The sequence below is a fragment of the Poecilia mexicana genome, unplaced genomic scaffold (assembly GCF_051168715.1).
Source record: "Poecilia mexicana isolate PSO_F unplaced genomic scaffold, ASM5116871v1 scaffold_8, whole genome shotgun sequence".
Taxonomy (NCBI): domain Eukaryota; kingdom Metazoa; phylum Chordata; class Actinopteri; order Cyprinodontiformes; family Poeciliidae; genus Poecilia; species Poecilia mexicana.
In genome coordinates this window covers 22224742-22244795 of record NW_028263377.1, presented here as the reverse complement: position 1 = coordinate 22244795, position 20054 = coordinate 22224742, and the positions used below count along the sequence as shown (strand labels likewise).

Sequence of the window (20054 nt, the reverse complement as noted above, 5' to 3'; positions counted from 1 at the left end):
CAAAGGTACTAAAATATAAGAACAAAAAACAAGAAATAACATACATACATAAGAAAGAAATACTGTAGATATTACGGGCATATCCTGGAAAAAAAATCTTAAGGTTTCAATACATTACCAATTAATGTGGGGTGGTTTAGTAAGGTAATACATAAACAGTTAACCAGATAAAGACCCATCTGTTCTGAAATGCATTTAACTTTAAGTACTATGCAAAATAAAAGCATTTTGAAATATTTATATTGTGTCTTTGAACATTTTGTTGGACAATCTTTGTATTTTTTCTCTCTCTTTCTCTGGGACCATTTTCACCTCGCTGTTAAAGGTTCACCCACCAAAAGGACAAAACAAACAGAGATGCAGTGAAACAGTTTGAATCAAAGCACATTCGTGTATTAAAACGGCCCACTCAAATCCAGTTAAAAAGCATTTACAAGGCTTGAGAGCTTGTAGATTCTCTCCATCCAATCAGGAGCTGTAGAAATTTCACATTCACAGTTCTCAGGTTTTTATTTGTTAAGCTTCTTGTAAGAGATAAGAGGTAAGAGGTAAGATAAAGTTTTATGATTTATAAAGGTGGAATTTTTCCTGATTCTCACCAAACATAAAATAAAGCAGAGTGATACATTCATGGACTTTTAAGACACAACAATAAAGAAATCTGGACCAACAGTGAATAATAATTTGCAGATTTTTATTTATTTTTTTCTAAAATTGTTTCTGATCTCTTGTGTTTTATCCCACTAGACAATGTAGCAAAAAAAGACTTGGGTAGTTTTGTTTTTTATTATCCTGTAGACTGTGGAGCTGGCCTGAAAACACGATGAGCATACAGTCAATGGATTCTGCCAATTAGGCCATTCATTAGAGGACTGTGTTTATTTTTTTAAAGAATACATCCCGGCATCACGAGATGCCAGCTTACACTCTTTTGTGCCAGTGACCTCCTCTTTGACATCCGGCTGCAGCACTTTAGTCATTCCCGGTGGCGAGTTTCTTTGAGCTTTTACCATTTCAGAGAAACAAAAATGTGCGTTCCATTTCTATTTTTTTTTTTGTGACATACATTCTTAAGCAAGCTTAGCTGTAAGGTCACTGATGAGAAGAAATGCTGAACCAAATTGAAAACTGATGTGTTGATGGTTAAAAGAAGCTAGTTCAGTTCATAACATCAGAAAGTAATCTGACCTTGAAAAGCATTAATGTGGTCGTAACAAGTTGAAGTTCATCTGCCAATGATGTGGGAAACAAAATTACATGATTAACAAACTAAAGTGGCATCACTTGGTCTTCTAATTCAAGGCTCCATTAACATGACATTAGCTTCTACATTAACTTCACAGACAGGAATCCAACTGTCAAGGCTCTAGTGAGTGAATGAAATTAACTGAAAAGTAAATAAAAGTAAATGTGCCTAAAAAGATAGAAATATAAATCAAAAGCGTAATTTTGGCCCAGAAAATGCATTATTTATTGGTGGGCACAAATAAATTGCAGTGAAATTGCAGGAAAGACAAGTTGATTTCTGTTCAGCACATCAATTAGAAAATTCTCTGTAAGTTGAACACAAAAAAGAAAAATAAATGCCATTTTAAGAGAACATTAGAATCACTCAGGTTAAAATAAAAGTCATAACAATGAATTATTTGATATTTTGTAACAAACAAAATCTTAACATCAAAACTTCATGCAGGAGTAAAAAAAAGATAGACTTCATGATGCAATCTAATTTTGCCTATGTCACTAAACAAATTTTAATGATACAAAAATTAATTTTCAAAAAAATTTTTTCAGGGTGAAATAAAGAAATCCCTTCAATACTTTACTTGCATACCCAGCCATTAACATTTGAAGCACACATTAAGCAGGAAATTTGTGATTTCCTGTTGGCTCTACACAATTTGGAAACAAACATTGTTCCAAAGGACGGTGTGAAACTCTTTCCAAAAGGAAGTGCGCACGACAGTCGCTCAAAAAAAATAAAAACAAAAGACAGGCTAACCAAGATATGAACATAAATGTACTGTGGGATTTATCCTCTGTGGGGATTTCTCTACTTCTTCATGCAAACAGAGTCTAGGCTATAAAACCTAGAATAGTTTTGTAGTTGTGGGGCTGAGCTGCCAGCCATGCAGAACTGAGCAGATGGGGTCCTTGAATGCCCTCATGGCATCCCTCCAGTTTGCCCGTTCTTCACTTTGCGAAGAGTCCTCTCCATTGACAGGAAGTTATCGTTTTCAGGGAGCAGCTGGATCAAACAGCCAAGAGTCAACAGCTGCCTTCAGTTAATTTAACCTATGTATCCTTCTTCAAACTGCAGCAAATACTTTGGCTATGACTATAGAGCATTACTGACACCTAGTGGTCATTATTCACGTATTTAATTTGATCCGTCTAACCAGAACTCGTCCGGCTTTACGCATGATGTCATCGGCTGTCCTTCAGACACGTTTGTCCGTTGGACACTGTTTGTCTGTAAGGTAATTTTATTAATTATGATTTCAGTATTATGTAGTATTTTATAAGAAAACATTCTATGTTCCCCAACCAAATTCACTTAGCTAATTAGTAATAATCGGGAGCCATTTTTTGTTTGCCGTAGTTGATTTATGTATTTTGACTGTGGTTGATACTTTTGTGCTTTGTTATAGTTTTACAAAACAATCCAGAAAAAAAGTTGCAAAATAAAGCAAGAAAACTATCAAGGACTGGATTATTTTCAACTCAGGTGTTAGCTAGCTGTCTAGCTTTGTAAGGGCAGCATATTCTCCTTATGCATCTCCCTTTGTACTCCAGCTTTCAATCATAGTCCAAAAGTAACAGCTCTCTAAATTGACAATAGATGATTAGATAATCTTTCCCTATTCAATCTGTTGCTGTAAAACACACACAGTTGAACAGATTTCAGGACAATGTTGAAAAAGGAGTAACACTGTTTATTAAAAGTCAGTTCAGAGGGTTGCTAAATACATGAAATACTGATACTGCACCACACAAGAAAACAAATTACTTTTTTTTCCCCTTCAGCCATTGCAGCTGACATATAAAAATATACTATGTCATATTTCACATTTTTACAGTTGGAAGGCAATTAAATCACAATATCCATAAATATCCACAAAGGTAATCACTGATCTTTTTGTTTTCCTTTAATCATACAAAAAAGAGCTTCATTCCAAAAGCAAAATGTTTTCATATAAAACACTGGCTTTAACATTAAAATTGACTCCATTTTGGAGTTTTTCATTTCAAGTCCCAGTTCAAAAGAGCAATACACATATTGTACTTTTTAAAAAAAGGAGCTTTACAAAAAGGGTTGGTCTGACACAGAAGTAGTTCCACGGCTGGAGTAGCATGGCCAAAGTATTCCAAAGCTACAAACAACCAAGCTTCATAGCAGCCCAGTGTAAAATCTTGGCACTGACACTTGCATCACAGAGACAGTGTTTGGTCTCACTATATTAAAGTAATGGCTTTGAACTCTTTCCATTACGACGTGAAGACTTGTGCGTCCAACACTGAACATGAAGCACTGGGAAGACATAAGTGACACAAGTCTTGTCAATAGAAAAGGACCACTACAGCTGGTTAAGGTGTTGCTGGATATAGTAGGTAGTATTTGCATCTACTTCATAGTTAGTGAAATGAGAGTAAATGCCCAGTACAAAATCACCACCAGGGGGCAGTCAGCTACAAGGCAAATGGAGCAGCAGAGAAGCACTGTCTCCTCCAAAAACAGCCAAGGATACAACTAGGAACTTGAAGATTTAAGGTATAAAAGCTGAATTGCTTCTGCATCTTGTAAAAAAAAAATCAAATACAAATAACTCTAAGGAGATGTAAGACCCACCAGCTGCACCCAGCGGCACCTGAGGAGCAGCTGGTTTAGCACTTTGATTAAAATTTCACATGAAACAAACACAGTTGGATTAAAGTGTAGAGCAAAAAACACTGTGAGAAGATACTACAGAGGATGGAAGAAAAGAAGTCAAGTGACAGGACACAGCCTTTAGGTAGGTCATGTTCTCGTTGTAGTAAACAGTCACTGCTTCAGGTGATGTCGTATTTATGTACATTTTTATAATTTACCTTAATTATCATAACCTTAAGTCAAAGCTTTGGTTTTCTAGACATTGTACATAACAAGACATAGTGATGGTGCATCATTTTTGTGTCAGGATGAGCCAAAATCAAGGATCAATCTCATTTCAACGTTTCAGAATCAAAGATTAGATGAAGCTTGATTTCCTACAAAAAGGGAAGCAGGAAGACTACATACTTTTTTTCAGAAGTGACCGGAACGAGACATAGTTGATGTAATTCTTCAAGCTCAGGGGTGTCAAACTCATTTTCATTTTGGGCCATATCAAGATTACGAATGTCCTCAAAAGGCAGATTGTGCCAGAATGTTTTGATTAAACAAACTGTTCAAATACTAATAAATATATGTCTCTGCATTCCATAAGTACCTGTTAAACTTAAATAGTATTTTATGTCTTTTCACATTGAACAGCTCCTCTCCTTTCAGCTCCTTTCACAATTGTTAGATTTTTTTTGCGATCAATTTTGTAGTTGTTTTGTGATGCTAATTTTAAAATATCTGGAAGGAATTTTGCACCATATGATGTCAAACGTGACTTTTTCTTACTCGCCATATCAATCATGGACTATAATGTGATATCTAGTAAAGCTGGGGCAGCAGTGTCTCAAAAGTGAGAAATACTGCCACCTGCAGGTGGGAGTTAGTATCACTTGAATCCAATGTTTTTGAACATCTTTGTGTAAAATTTGCATCAGCACAAACAAATGAGGGGATCTTCTAATTTTGGATACATTTTTGTGAAAAACTGGACTGATTTATGTAATTTGGATTCAAGAAAGCCACATAAAACACTATGTTAGGCTGGATTTGGCCTTGAGATTGACTAAACAAATTGTCAGCTGCAACATTACACTTTTTTACCCAGATCTATAGAAAAACATTAGCCTCCAGCTTGCAGGATTCTTTAAGGCATATGTGGTGTAATATCCAACACAGGTTGCAGCATCTTCCCATTCATTCAATATTATATACATGCTAACAAACATGCCACAGTGCGTGGGCTTAAATCCATACTGAGGGCTTGCCCTCTCCTGATTTGCTGCTGCTGCTGTTGCTGCTGCTACCTCCTCCACTGCTGCCCCCCTTGCCATGCTTCACTCTGTGTTTGCGCTCTTTCTGAGGTTGAAGCTGGGGCTGCGGTTGGGCTTGGATGATGTTGCTCTGCGGCTTATCATCCTGGTTGTCTCCTAGATGTTCCTCAGCCCGGTGCTGCTGACTGTAGGCTTGGATGGCTGCTTCCAGTTGCTCGTGAGCCTGCTGGATCATGTCTTTGTTGAGAGCCACACGGGCTTCTCCTCCAGTGGGGAAATTGTCCTCATTGCTGCCAAACTGCTGCTGTTCCTCCTGGGCAATGTTTGCCCTGTTCTGCTTGCATGCCATCTTAGCATTGCTAAGGTCCGTGTACGGCATCTGTTCTGGTTTTACAACAATGTTGTACCCCGGTGGAGCTGATGGGGTGTTCCATGAGAATGGGTACCCGACATAATCTGCAGCACCATCTCCACCTACCCCACCCTCAGAACCGGCTTCAGGAGCTGTTCCTCCAACAGAGCCCTCGCCACCGCCATTAGTGCCCAGCAAGCCCAGTTGATACTCATCGTCCTGGGGTGGGCTTCGCCGGCGCCGCAGAATGTCACAGATAGAACCGATGCCCAAATGGAGCATTTCCCAGACATTGAGAGAGAGGCAGAGGACAGTGACACCATACATGATACGGAGGAAAATGGTTTTCTCCGTAGGACGCGACACAAAGCAGTCGACACTGTGTGGGCAAGGTTTTCCCGAGCATACAAAAATCGGCTTCACACGGAAACCGTACAGCAAATACTGGCCTGCAAGGAAGCTCGCCTCCAGCACTGTTCTAGTCACCAGCTGCAAAACGTAGACCCGCATCAGGCCCTCATCTCGGATGCGCTTACGCCCATCATGGCGGATTTTAGGTCTGGGTGTTGGCTGCAGTGGATCTCGAGGCCTTTTTGGTGGTTCAATCTCTGGCACCTCATAGATCATAGGATCATCCTCTTGATCCTCCTCAGTCTCCTCTATGCCTCTGTGCTGGCGGGCTCCAAAGCAAATTTTCCTGGGTTTCCTGTGGGTGTAGCCCCCTCCTGCTGCTCTGATGCCAGCAGATCCAATGTTTCCTTTTGCTTCGTCCAATCGTGCAATCTTATTGACAGCATAGCCCATGTACATAAGGGAAGGCATCGCCACCAAAATGATCTGGAACACCCAGAAACGGACATGAGATAACGGGGCAAAGGCGTCGTAGCACACGTTCTCGCAGCCTGGCTGGCCCGAGTTGCACACAAACTTGCTCTGCTCGTCGTAGTAGATGGACTCTCCCCCAACGGCAGTGAGAACAATGCGGAAGACGATGAGCACGGTGAGCCACAGCTTCCCCACGAAGGTGGAGTGGTTGTGGATCTCCTCCAGCAGCCGTGTGAGGAAGCTCCAGCTCATGGTGTCACTGGACAGTGGGGCAGACAGTGTCCCTCTCTCACTTGCTCACAGACTCTGCAAAATGAGGGGACAGGGAGAGAGAAACAAGGTTATACAGGGTGAGTTCAAAGTAAAAGCAAAGATTTAGCTAAATATCTCCAGTAAGACTTTAATCCCAGTGGAAACAGTATTAGTTTTGCAAGTTCAGCGGGAAGATGTGAAAGGGAGTGACACAATAATTACATTAATTAAAATTAACGTTCCTCTCTGAGCTCAGAAAATCAATGCATCCTTAATTTCCTCTATTGCTCCTTGCAACTCAGATACACAGAGCTCTCTGTCACAAAGAGGTAGCTGTCAAGTTGGGACTTTTTAGGGAATTAGAAGCCCAAACAGACTGGAAGGAGGATATCGGTATTAAAAAAATACCATCAAGCAGCACTGAGAAGGGGGGAAAATAATCCAAATAGGGAATTTGCTATCATCAAGTGCACGCGCATATATGTGCACGCCCATACGCTTCATTTTATTTCACAGGCTATCTCTTTCAGAAGAAATAAATCCTCTTAGTGCAGCTGTCTTCTCTATGAGGTGCAGTTTTTAGGATTGTGCTAACTTCCCAGAGTTGACTTGACTGGCTTGTTCTGGTTGAGACATAACTTGCATTGTTCTTCCAGTGTCTATTTGCAGTTTCTGAGGAGGGGATGGGACATGTTGTCTATCTAGGTTAGTTCTGGGCTCCAGGCTGTCCATGCACACCAGCAGAATCAGCAGGTGGTATGCCACAAACCATTGGAGCGGGATTTCAGACAGCAGACCCACATTAGCTCAGGCAGTGGAGCTGAACCCAAACGCGGCTGTCCCTCAGGGCAGCTTTGGGGATGAAAATGACACCTCTAGAGAACTTTCCTCCTCATGAAGGCGCAATAATACACGGCTTATTGTCAGCTTGACTGAAAAGAAAATCCAGCCATGAATACTAGCTTAGGTCAGGGTTTAAAGGCCTTCCGGGGTCGGGATCCTTACCAAGCTGGTTTTGAGCTTAGAGCAGCAGGAAAACTGTGAAACCTCACTGAAGCAGAGAAGACACAGCTTCCAGTCCTCTGTTTTGTGTCTCCAGGGCTGAGAGGGTGGGAATGTTCTGTAGGGGGCTTGCGATAAAACATGAATCGAGTAATGATCACTGTGACCATATACGGACATGCCTGAGACGCAGGAGACAGATGTCAGGAATCTTTTTAGGTATGCTCACTGGAAATGTGAGTTCAAAATAGAGAAAAACAACGGCTGTTTGGCCGTCACAGTGTAAACTCTGAGCATCTGCGATCCGGTAAACAGTGAAAAGACCAAAGCAGAATGAGATGTCCCCCACCCGGAGTCCTTCCATCTCTGAGCTCTGTCCGTTTGACTTTCCTGCATTACATCACTGTATTTCTCCACTTTCTGACTCTCCAGTAGGTCATAAATCCAGACTTACTCACAGAAACACAGCCAGCTACAAAGGTTAAACTGATTCACCATTATCTCGGTTTTGTATTTTATATTCTTCTTCAGGTACAAAAAGGATGTAATAGCTTTTTTGTTTTACTCATAATGTGGTCTTTTGACAATGACAAATCTTTGTCGAAATAAGGATTGTTCATATATATTTCTCTTGTGATTTATTAAGCAGGGCTGAATTTTTTAAATCTCAGGCCTCAGGTATTTCTAGATAAGTAATGTGACTGCTAACCATGTGATTTATTCACATTTCGTTTTAATTTTGAGGGAATGTTGAGGAAACTACAAGAAACTTTCCCTTTACTTAAAAACTTTGAACAGCATGGATCCATGCATTATAAGATTACTTTAAGTCACAATAAAAAGTTTATTTTTCAGACAGTTTATGTGAATATCTGGTTTAAGCAATATGTTTATGTTACATGTTTGTGACACTGACAACAAAAAACATCTTTGCCACACCTCTTTTGTTGTGCAGTGAAAAGTCACTAATCAATACAGGTAAACGATTTAAAGTAAAAGCGAACAATATCCTGTTAGATAACCTGCAGCTGTCGCACTTTGATACTTTGATTTAAATGTTTGCTCCCCTCTTCTCAAATGTTTGGAAAATGTCCAATTTAAGGAAATCCATTCGCATTGAGAATAATACCTTGTTAGGCTATACAGTCTTCATCTATGATCTTTCTGTATTCTCTGAAAACCTTTGCAACAGTCATTTAAAAAAATAAAATCCATTCTTGTTCAGTTTTGATGTGTGCAAGAAATGGTCCAGGTTCACTTTGACCATGAGAAATGATCAGCCCCTGTCTCACATCTGACTGTGTTTATTACTCCTAATACTTCAACCACATTTGGCCAAGCCTTTTGCCTTCTCATCCAATTTATGTCTGCAGGAGCTAGTGGGGCAGTTGGGGGTAAGAAGCTGACTCTGCGCATTAAGTTACCAGGGTGAGTCAGCCTCCTGAAGAGCCCTACGCAGATACAAGAGGCAGAGGTTTTATTTTTTTACTTTGCTTTAAAAAACGAACTTCAAAGTGGCAGTGTGGTTGCCACAGAAGGAAACATTAAAAAACAAACCTTTAAAAACTCCTTCAGGTTTGTTTCTTCACTAATTATCTTTGAAAGAGAGTCACAGTCAATGTTACAGGCAATATTTCTAAGCTCACAAGGCTTATTGCCCTACTGGAACTGCATAAGGTGAACCCGAGGGATGAAATCTACACATCAACATCTCACGCATTAATTTAAGCAGACAACACTCCAGTTACAGTCGGCATCACTTCGGGAATCCCCTCAGTTCCTGGCTCCCATCCCTCAGGACCTACGGAGATTTTCTGCCAGATGTAGTTTACAGACAGACTCCCAGATGGGCCGACACATTTACACACTCACACTCGCACGTGCAGTAGCCTCCGAAAGCATGAGGAGTAAAGTCACAGGGTCTCTGCATGGCATGTATGAGCTGCATGACTACACAGAGAGCCGCTCTCAGGTTAGTCGAGGTATTCCTTATTCACTGTAGTGACTCAACATGAAGACATGAGGCTGCAGACGCAACGCCACGGGCGAACCGAGGAACACCGAGACTCAGCCCAAGGCAAGCAAAGATGGCTGGAGGGAAAGTTTGTGAAGATTAACCTGGACTTGTGTTGTTGGTGAGTGCATCATCACGGTGGTGCTGTGCTGCAACATACAATGTGTCCGGTGGTAAATTCGTCCTGCAGGACAAAGTTCAAAAGTACCATCAGTTTCCTTATAGTGGGTTAATAAAATCTAGGTGATGTGTTTAAATTATAAAGCATTGCATCGTAGCAGGAGGTCCTTTGGGAAAGGTCTTAGAGATGAAGTCTTGAGCCATTACTTTATATTATTCTGCCTTCCAATGAACAAAATGTTCACGTTTTGTACTTGTACAATTATGAATTTAGCTTTATTTTGCAGTGATATTGTGATAATGATGAAAAGTGACACTAAGAACTATTAATTAACTACTATGCTTCCTTGAACAGGTTAGGATACGTCTATGGGTCTATACAAAACATGTTCATGACATTTATTTTGAGCGAAATTATTCTTAAAAATGAGACTTTAGTCTGCTCAGTTATGGCTGTTTTGTTCTCTTTTCAGAGTGAGCTGATGCTGACCACGTCCCCCAACTCAACAATTACTCTCGCACATAGAAATGACTGCAAACAGAGGCACAATTATACAACTGTACATCTTTGAAAAGCAGAAGTAGAGCTTCCTGCACAACCAACAAGAATGCAGCAAGTGGTCTCTGAACGGTAAATCAACAACAAAATTCTAATCTTTTCCAGCGGCCATTGTACAGCGTATACAGTGGTAAAACCAGCTGACTAGCTTGGGTTGCTAGGTGAAGGGATAGGCTCAGCTGGGGTTGCTAGGTAACAGCGCAGTGCCTGTCGGTTGTGAAAACGGATAATCTTCCAGACGTCAGGAAATATGAACTTACTGCCAAAAATGGCTGGGTGGTGTTTTTTTTATGCTTGCTTCTGGATCTCCAAAAGGAAGAATGAAAATATGCAAATAATGAATTTGCATAATACAGTACGTCCCCCTTTAAATCTAGACTTAAAATTTCTAATAAATTAATTATTTTTAAATATGATATCTAAAATCCTTTGGAGCAAAGTTAAAAGAAGACACCTTCTCAATAAATGTAATCCTGAATTTAAATCAGGGCTATGTTTATATTTAATTGTAACCTCGTTAAACTTCTATGGTATATCCATTATGAATTCAGTCTAGAAGATCAAAATATTTTCTACATTATAAATATTTATACTTATTACTTATCTTTCAGAATTATACAAAGAATGCCTAAAGATTAAAAATCAAGGTCATATCAGAGAGCAGAAGAGATAAGTAAGGGTAAATTTAATATTATGATTTACATATATAAAGTACAAAATTCTGAAGTACTTTTAAAAGATAATGTAGAAGTTCATGAAACACTGATTTTGGGATGTAATGGAATAATGTGTTAATAAATCTTTCAAGAAATCCCAGATAAAAGGTTCTTATTAGCCAAACTGCACCTCATTATAGTTTATGTAAAACACAAAGCTGCTTTCCTTTGATATGTGATTTTCTGTGTAGCACATGCACAAATGTAATTGCAGCCTTATTTATAATAATACAACGTGGAGGCCAAAGGCAATTTGAAAACTAAATGCACTGGAATGTAAAGAAAGTGGCTCTAATGACAGCCGATATGGCTAATGGGTTTATTAGCCGCTGCTTTGGCAGTAATCAAGCCAACCATATTAATGTGTATATTTAGAGCTTTATTAATCAAATTTAAGTACCTCTCAACACTGTTATTGTACGCAACTCCAGGGATTAGTTTTAATGTTATTGAAATCCTGATTATTTCCTATGATTAAAAGTAATTGCAAATATTCGTCTTGTTGTTTTCTCACGTTGTTCTTTTTCTCAGATAAAGTTGGAAACTATTTGCGTGAATGACTCTTTAATCTGCTTCATCATCAGGATAATGATCAGTTAGATTTATTTGTAGCAGTTATAATCACAGGATCATTAAATGGATTTGATCAGTTCCATCTTCAGCCAATATTGATTCAGCTTCTTCAAGCAACTTGTCTTTTAAAACACTTATCATTTTATCGTTCCGTTTTATTTGCCCATTAGCCTTTATGGATATCAGAAGAAGAAAGAAGATTGAAATTTGTTAGAATGTCATGGATTTTTTTTTTTTTTTTTTTTTTATCAATTAATCGCATTTCTGGACACATCCACTTAATAAAGTAGCTTTAAATTTAGCCAGCAAAGACTCATCAGGAAGACAAATAAATCTACGAAAGAAGGTTTTATAAAACTTGTAATTTGCAGTTTAATTGAAATGTTCCTTTATCTAATCAAAACGTTTAACTATGCATTAAATAACAAACAGTTATGGAAATTTCTCTTTGAACCATTACTAAGAAATGACGTGTGGGAACTTTATTCTGCTTTAAAACTGGTACAAATTGTGATTCTGAGCAAAAAGCCAAAATAGAAAGCTCCAGTTGTCGTGGTTTATATTACAAAATCCAAAAAGGAGAGAAAACTTTACTTATTTTTTGTTTGTTTGTTTGTTTGTTTGAGATGAGCAAATTTCAGTCAAACGGAAAAATGTAACTCTGCACTTTAAAGTAAGAGGCCGAGTCGGTTGTTTTTCTCCTGACAGTGAACAAAGTTCCTTCGTAAGGTAAAAGAAATGATTCATTAAAACAATAATACTCAACAGAAAAAGACAAAAGTCAAGCTCATACTGAAGAATGTAAAGAAAAACAATGAATAAATTTATCTGACGGTGTAAAATAACATTTTGAGGCTAAGTGTGGGGAATACTTCATAAGCTTACGTTCTAAAACACTTAAGTGTTTCACTTTCAACATTTACAAGAAACTGTAACTTCATGCTTTCCCTTCACTGAATTAAATAAAATATAAAAGTTGAAGAAGTGATAACTGGGGCTGTTTGAGGGTCACTGCCGTGGCGCCTCCGTTCTGCCGCCGGCTTCGCTGATGCCTCTCTGCGCTCCCACCTTGTCCTCTGCAGACAGCACACACCGAACTAATCTGCTCACACAGGAGCTGGCCAAACATCTGTCCATGATAAGCCTCTGGATCGTCATTAGTGGGTAAAAATGGTTTTGGTGGTAAGAAACGGATGTGAGCAGATATAGCTGGTATAAAAAGCTCTTTCTTTAGGCATGCAGATGAAGAGAAAAAAATCCTCAGCTTATCTAAAAATGGGATTCTTATCAGCTTTTTCTGGTTGTCTCTTTTCTTTATGAGGAGCAACTTTGTTCAGGAGACTTCTTGAAGTGATTAAAGCCATGCACGCCAAGAGGAGCTCTGCACCACAAAAGGTTATCAAAGCATAGCGAAGTGTGGTGCACGCACCGACATGTATAGCTGGATTTGCACATGCAAAATGTAAATAAATTCCAAAGAGCTGAGTGGACCGTCCACCCTGATTTGGGCCTCTAACTCTTGAAACATGCTGCAGAAAACAAAAAGGACGTAACACAAAAGATTTAAAGAGTAATGGAGCGCAAGTCCTAAGTAAGAACGGAAGTTTTGTTCTCGGCAAGCATGTCTTTTTCTCTCCATGCATGAGGAAATAGAAAGAAAATTCCTCATTAATGGTGACCGAAGGGGAGAATTACAACTGTAAACAGGTTCCATATGTCAGAGGAAGAGTCTGAGGCAGGACTCTCTCTGTGCACATCTGTGCCTTTTTTTGATTAAAAAAAAAAAGAACCTCAGAATATTCTTGTTAGGGATCAGTGCAAGGTACCCTAAAGATCACAAATTCACAATGTTAATACCCAAAAGCTGCAGTTAGATGAAGAAGAAGAAGTGTACTCACTCCTGTCCTCTCCTCTCCCAGGTGCCAGATCCGGTGTCCTTCCTGAATCTGAGAACCCCCCCATCTCTGTCTCCTCAGCTCCGGTCCTCTTTACATACTTGTAGCCTCAGCTGACATCTATTAGCTCTGACCTAAAATCAACATTGGCATCTCCGCAACAAAGACAAACTGGAAACAAAACGCGGAGAAGCTCGGCGGTGGTTCTCTTACGGAGAGCCTCAGTGTGTGCTTAACCAAGTGTGAGCGTTTTTTTTTTCTTCTTCTGAAAGGGAGAGAGGGAGGCAGAGCATCTTGCCTCCCTCCCTGTGGTACTCACAATGGTCCACACTTACACCCCTCATCCCCTGCAAACTGGGTCATGGTTGGGGGTGGAGATGGTGGTGAAGAGGAGGTAGTGGGGTTTTTAATACCCCCTCGGAGGGGTAAAGGGATGCGGAAGGATCCATTTCGTTTGAAGGTAAACAAAACTTAGACCTCGGGCCACCTGAGGCGAACACGAGACAAAGATTTCAGGACGGGTCAGGACGTAATTAGAAGTTTGTACTTTTAAAACACTACGTGAGCAAATCGTAGATGCCAGCTTAAAAGAAATGTGCCTCAAGGAATATTTTCTACTTAAAAGAAACTCAGTGAAAAGACCTTTGGTGTGTTTGTAAATCAAGGACGTTTCTGAGAAGATTTTTACTTGTGGTAACAAAAAAAAAACACCATAAAGTGAGAGCTGCAGCTATGCAACCTTGCAAGTGAAAAGGGGTATAGAAAGAAGATTGGAAGTTTTGGGAATGCAGCTTTTGACCTTGTGCAAAGTGCACATACAAATAATAATTTAAACACTTTTAAAATAATTTGCTACAAATTTAAACACTATTTAAAACTGGACATGTTTTGCAAGACGTCTTGGAAGCAGTTGGACAATAAAAATGGTTATATCTAACTCTTCTTCTAGCCAGACTTAGACCTAAAGATTTCCTCATGTTGTTGATATATTTGGCTGCACAACAGTTTTCAATCCAACATGATTTAAGTTTCCCAGTCAAACCTTTGAGTTCGAAAATATTTTGTAAAAGACAGTCTATTCCCCAAATTCAAACATTGCAGATAAGCAGAATAAAAAAGCATTTTACTCTGTTAATGGATTGACCTAATAACCTTAAGCAAGTTCTTTTTGCAGAAGAAACCCAGACATCATTCTGAGGGATCCAAAGTCAGAACAGAAGGGATGCAAAGGGTCTCCAGTGGATTATGGGTAATTTTCCGATGTAAGATGTGCCAGGAAAACCTTCAAAGAGATGCTCTGACACCTGACTCATTTTGACACAGTTTTTTTCACACCCTGGTGTCCAGAATCTTTTTTTTTCTGACCGTTGGAGAAGGTCAGAATGTAAAAGAACTTTATAAACTACAACATATTCAATCAGTTAAAGATATTTCTGTCTTCCCTTCTCTCTTCACTTATCATATTGAAAATGTATTTTGTACAAAAGTGAAATTAAACTTTATATATTGTTTTATTTTTGTTTGGATTGTCAGTATGTTGGTTACGAATTGGAGGGGGGTTTTCTGCAGGGTTCATCTTTCATTCTGCACTAAAAACGATCCAATTAATTCCCAAGGTTAACATTCATACTCAGTTACTTTCAATTGAAATTATTAAAACTAAAAGTGGATAAAAAAAAATTCTAATGTTCTAATTATTTTACACTGCATTATTACAAAGTTTTGATTTATTTATATGTTCAAAATAAAACAGAGCTGTTCCTCACTATTATGATTATTTAAAATGGAAAGAAAAGAAGGTAACACATGAAGCGCCAACACCGATAACTACCAGAAAATGTTACGATTTTAAATAAAAATATAAAAAAAACTTCAGACACATTTAGCAGAATCTGTTTATAACAAAAGGAACATCCATGCACATGCATAATCATACAAAGCTGCAAACAACAAAACATGTCCATCTGATATCGTTCAGCTCCTTATCTCAGCCTCCATTCTTACCTTTCTTCTTTAGGTGGAGTGAATGCTATAAATCATCTAAACCCTTTTTAAATACCCAGCATGTCACACAAAGTTCGCAGATTCTTTCATCAACGAATCCTTTAATTGCAGCAATCAAACCTTTTGACATAAACGTGAAGCTGAAAAGTGATGAAATGTTTTCCACTGTGAAGAAAAGTGAAATCCTGAGATTTTATTTGATGTGCAGAGATTCAAGAAATTTTCCTTAATGAGATCTGCTCCTAATGTCGGCAGCGAGGATATTAACCAGCAACCAAATCATCTGCTATAGGTTGCTGTGCATGATGAAACTCTGCTTTATGCGACTGAGAGTGTCTGACATCAGGGTATTTCCAATACTCAAACTTACTTGCAAGTAATAAACTATAAATCACAACAGTGAGGGAAGTCTTTGCAGACTCAGCCAGCAAAGTGGGAGAGATGATTTATTTCTTGAATCTTTTGCTGACTTAATGTGAGAGAAGCTCCTGTTATGGTCACTCTGTCTTACCGAGATGCATGTAGGTTACAGCGGAGCACTTAGCAGCAGATCAAAAGGGTCTCGGTTCAAATCTGAGCGAGCGATTTAAAAGACGCTTGTACAACATCAGCACTTGGTAGACTTGCAGTATAAACCTAATTTCTTTTATTGATTCACGAAAGAAACATGTTTGAGCCTGTAGCATCAGCTCGCAGTACAACTTATGAGTTTTTGTGGCATCCGAACATTTTTGTTACAATCTGAAGAATCAAATAAATTATCTGGTCTTTTGGATTAAGTGGTAGTTTTGCTTGGTAAAAGTGAGCAGTAACGTTTGCACAATGGGATGGAAACGCCTAAGCTGCTGCCAAATATTACAGGCTGAGCTGAAAACAGAGTCCTGAGCTGTTTACAACGACCTTCAGGATAACATTCAATGTTGTCGTTAAAATTACGACGTGTTCATTTTAATGGTTGAGGCATCTTAGAAATTTAGAACCAATTTTTCCACTCTTAGACCAATGATAGTGTGTTCATAAAAGTGGTATATGCAAAGATATAAATATTTTTAAATTATTTATTTAGATTTTTTTAAATCCCTTTTTGTCATGGCAACCAATTATTTTGTTTTCTTAAGTGGAAAACAAAAGTATTTTCCAAAGAATGAAATTTTTTGATGAGTTTATCAAAGCATAGACTGAGTAATTTGTTGATTTACTTTGGTGCGACTCAAAACTTACTCATACTAACATTTCAGTAAGAACCCCATACTCAATTGGAAGAACAAAAATATGCAATATTTTACAAATATACAGTTTGATATCAGGTTTAGTTAATCAGCCTTGATTATGTCAATAATTAATACCAGTGATTTTAATGGTATTATTTTTTGATGCCTTTTTTTTAATTGCTCCACACTGTTTGATGTTCAAAAATTGTCTTTTTGTGAAAAATAAATGTTTTCTTCAGACTTAACCTAGATGTGGAGTTTTTGTTATCTTGGTTATAATGTACTTTTAATGGTTTTATTCCCTTTTTTCATTACAAGTCATGGCTTTTTTGCCTGTTTTGGCTTTGGTAACATGAAGTAATGTAATGTTCAGTTGTTTCATTGCTGTGCAATTAGCCAACATTAAATGGAGAAACTCTGCTGCCCCTAGTGGTTTGGTGGGGCCATCACACCTGAAACCTGATATCACTTCATTTTGTAGGTAGGTTTAGATTTACTGGATATATAGGAACTATATCACAACATGTGAGAATAACATTATATCAAATTATGTAGTTACAACTGGGTTTAGAGAGAAAATAAGCCTCCGAACTGACAGAAATAATGAAAATCAAAAAGATAATTTTAAATATATTAATTTATTGCTTAGTGGAAGATTTTGCAAAGACTAAATGTAAGCTTTATGTTACGACAACCATAGATTAAAATGGTAGCAACATGCAATGGCATCAATATGTTAAAAAATAATTTCAGGACAATCTGATGAACAATCTTATCTTAAAATACATTACTAACAGACTAGTGGTAAACTTTTCTGTCCAGCTAATTATGCATAAATTGTAAGGTAACAGAAACATGACATAAATGCAAGCCGTGCAGATACATTTTTTATTTTTATTTTTTACAATTTATATGACCCCAAAGCAAAGGCGCAACAGTTTCTCCTGCTCGGTGCTGAAAGCAGCAGGGTTCCTACATTTTAAATCCTCGGCTCCTTCAGTAATCCTTCAGAAAATGTTTACTATTTATGAGTAAGCTATAACTGACAGCAGATAGATGGACGGAGAAGATTGCAGCCACTAAACTCTCCTAATCCTTACAGGCTGCCCGGGAAACCAAACTAATTCAGTTAATTTCACAGAGCACTGTCCATGTAAACATCAAAGCACTTAAAAGGAGCCTGGAGTGATAAATTTGGTCAGCTTCGTATTATTTCCCCAAAATGCTTCTGCTCAGGCCATTAAAGAAATTGCTGCATTATAGAGTTTTAGACTGACAAGTGGCTATTGATTTCTTCTAAGCCTGAGACAGCTGAGCCCTAATTTAATGGGACAAAGTGCATCTTTTAAGAAAACGATAGTGTGATGTTTTGGGCTTGTCAGCACATGAAGCCTGAATTTAAACACATTTTAAAGAAGCTGTGACTAATAATTGTTAGTCTAATATTAGATTCTGCATATAAACAAATTAATCCCAAATCAACATCAAGTGTTTTTCAGTCAGATTGTCTTTGAAAATATCAGTTTATCTTTAAAGTACCAGGACTTTCTAGATTTCTAGATTTATAAAAATTAGAAACTCTACTTTAAATGTAATCTTAGACATGATGAAAAATAATACGCATTCTGCAAGATATGGAATAACAACTATGGAGGACATTCCTTTAAGATTTTTTTCATTACCAGTAATCATTACGTCTCTTATTTAGCTTTTATTAGAAGAAAAGTTCACTGAAAACAACAATTATTTAATCAGGAATGTATTAGTGAAATACCATATCTCCTCTGACAGGGTTGTCACGGTAAATACGAGCAGAAAAATGCTTCATACAAGAAATTCACACGCGATAATTTGGAATAAATTAGAGCATAACTGACAATTGAATTTATAGTGACTATTGTATTAAATTGCAGGAGATGAGCCGGTAGCTCTACTGAGTTGTTTGGGAAGCTCAGGTTACTTTAATAGATTCAGCTCGTCTCTCATTTCCATCCGTAACAGCGCTCCACGGTTCCTCTGTGGTGTTCAGGTCATTTCAGTTTCCTGCCCAATTAAGTACAGTAATACCATAACTATTGAAGCAACAATAGGTGTTAAGTTCTCCTGGGGAATGAAATCAGCATCTGAAGTGAATTTCTGATACACTGGCAATAACTCTGGACTTAATAAAACCCACTGGACCTTTAGCAGCAGATGACACGGCTCCCCAAATCATCACAGAGTCTGGGAATTATACTCTACACCTCAAGCAACTTGGATTCTCGCCATCTAAACTCTCTCTTCAAACTCTGGAACCTTGATTTAAAACTGAAATTTTCATCTGAAAACATCTGAGCAACAACTCAATCTTTTTCTCTTTCTTCTCTGACGTTTGTGCAGCTTTTATCTTCGATACTTTTTCCTTTCACTTAATTTTCCAGAACTTGTTAATGACTGTTTGCTGGACAACTGTTAAGTCAGCAGTTTCCTTTGTGATTGTAGGCCATAACAAAATTTCTATTCTATTTCTATTTTTAGATAGTAAGATTTAATGATATGTAATCCACATATTAATCTGTAAATTGTCTAAGAATCAATTTTGAATTTAAAATAATTGAACATTTAGTTATAAATAACTCACATGCTTCGTTAACAGGGATTCAAATATTGAAGCAAACCCTTGTGTGACTATATCCACCTAATTTCTTAACTTAACGGCCCGGTTAATGTGATTCTTCTGACCACAGTTTACAAATCTGATACTTTCAACCATCTTCAGAACTGAAGAAACATCTTGGATTAGATCAATCATCTTAAAGAAACAGGAGAAGTCCAATTGTCTTCAAATGTATTTCATATTTCCACTTATAACTGAGATGTTACATAATACTCACTTTTATAAATATGTTTTTTAAATCTCAAGGTATTTTATTCAGAACATTTGAAGTGATTTCAATGTTTTCAACTGATTTACCATTAACACATGCCAATCAAGTCAGGAAGTCAGAGTACCCGGAGAGAACCCACACATGCACACAGAGAACCTGCAACCTTGGTGTAGACAGAAACTTGGACTGGATTTGAACCCAGGATCTTCTTATAGAAAGGCACCACAGTAGCTCTGATTTATTCACCTCAAACTGAAAAAGGATCGTCATTGTTTGTATTTGAGAATTGCTTGAGGAGAGAACTGTGCTTCAACAAGAACAACAGGGGGCCCTTTATTTTCATATCCCTGCCAAAACAATTTTCATACTTCAGCAGTTTGATTTGAGTCCAAAGACTCTGTGTGTTATTCACCTTTTCCCTTTATAGCATAATTTTATTTTTTTTTAAATTTGTTTATGTTTTCGGCGATGGATTTTCAACCAGCGCAGGCTGAACCTCGACTCTCGGCCAATGGCTGCTGGAGACTGGCA

General features: G+C 38.0%; 1 protein-coding gene across 1 annotated transcript; it reads right to left on the bottom strand.

Annotated features, from left to right (window-relative positions):
• Positions 1-2915: 2915 nt before the first annotated feature.
• On the bottom strand, positions 2916-13996 carry gjc1 (gap junction protein gamma 1). The gene is made up of 2 exons (XM_015000288.2): positions 13445-13996; positions 2916-6616 (listed from the first exon to the last, which is right to left on the bottom strand). The coding sequence occupies exon 2, from the start codon at positions 6560-6562 to the stop codon at positions 5105-5107; it is 1458 nt and encodes a 485-aa protein (XP_014855774.1). The 5' UTR covers positions 6563-6616; positions 13445-13996; the 3' UTR covers positions 2916-5104.
• Between the last annotated feature and the right edge of the window lie 6058 nt (positions 13997-20054).

Bases quoted from the DNA above. Each gene is read 5' to 3' on its own strand.
- gjc1 (XM_015000288.2), bottom strand. From the start codon at position 6,562: ATGAGCTGGAGCTTCCTCACACGGCTGCTGGAGGAGATCCACAACCAC.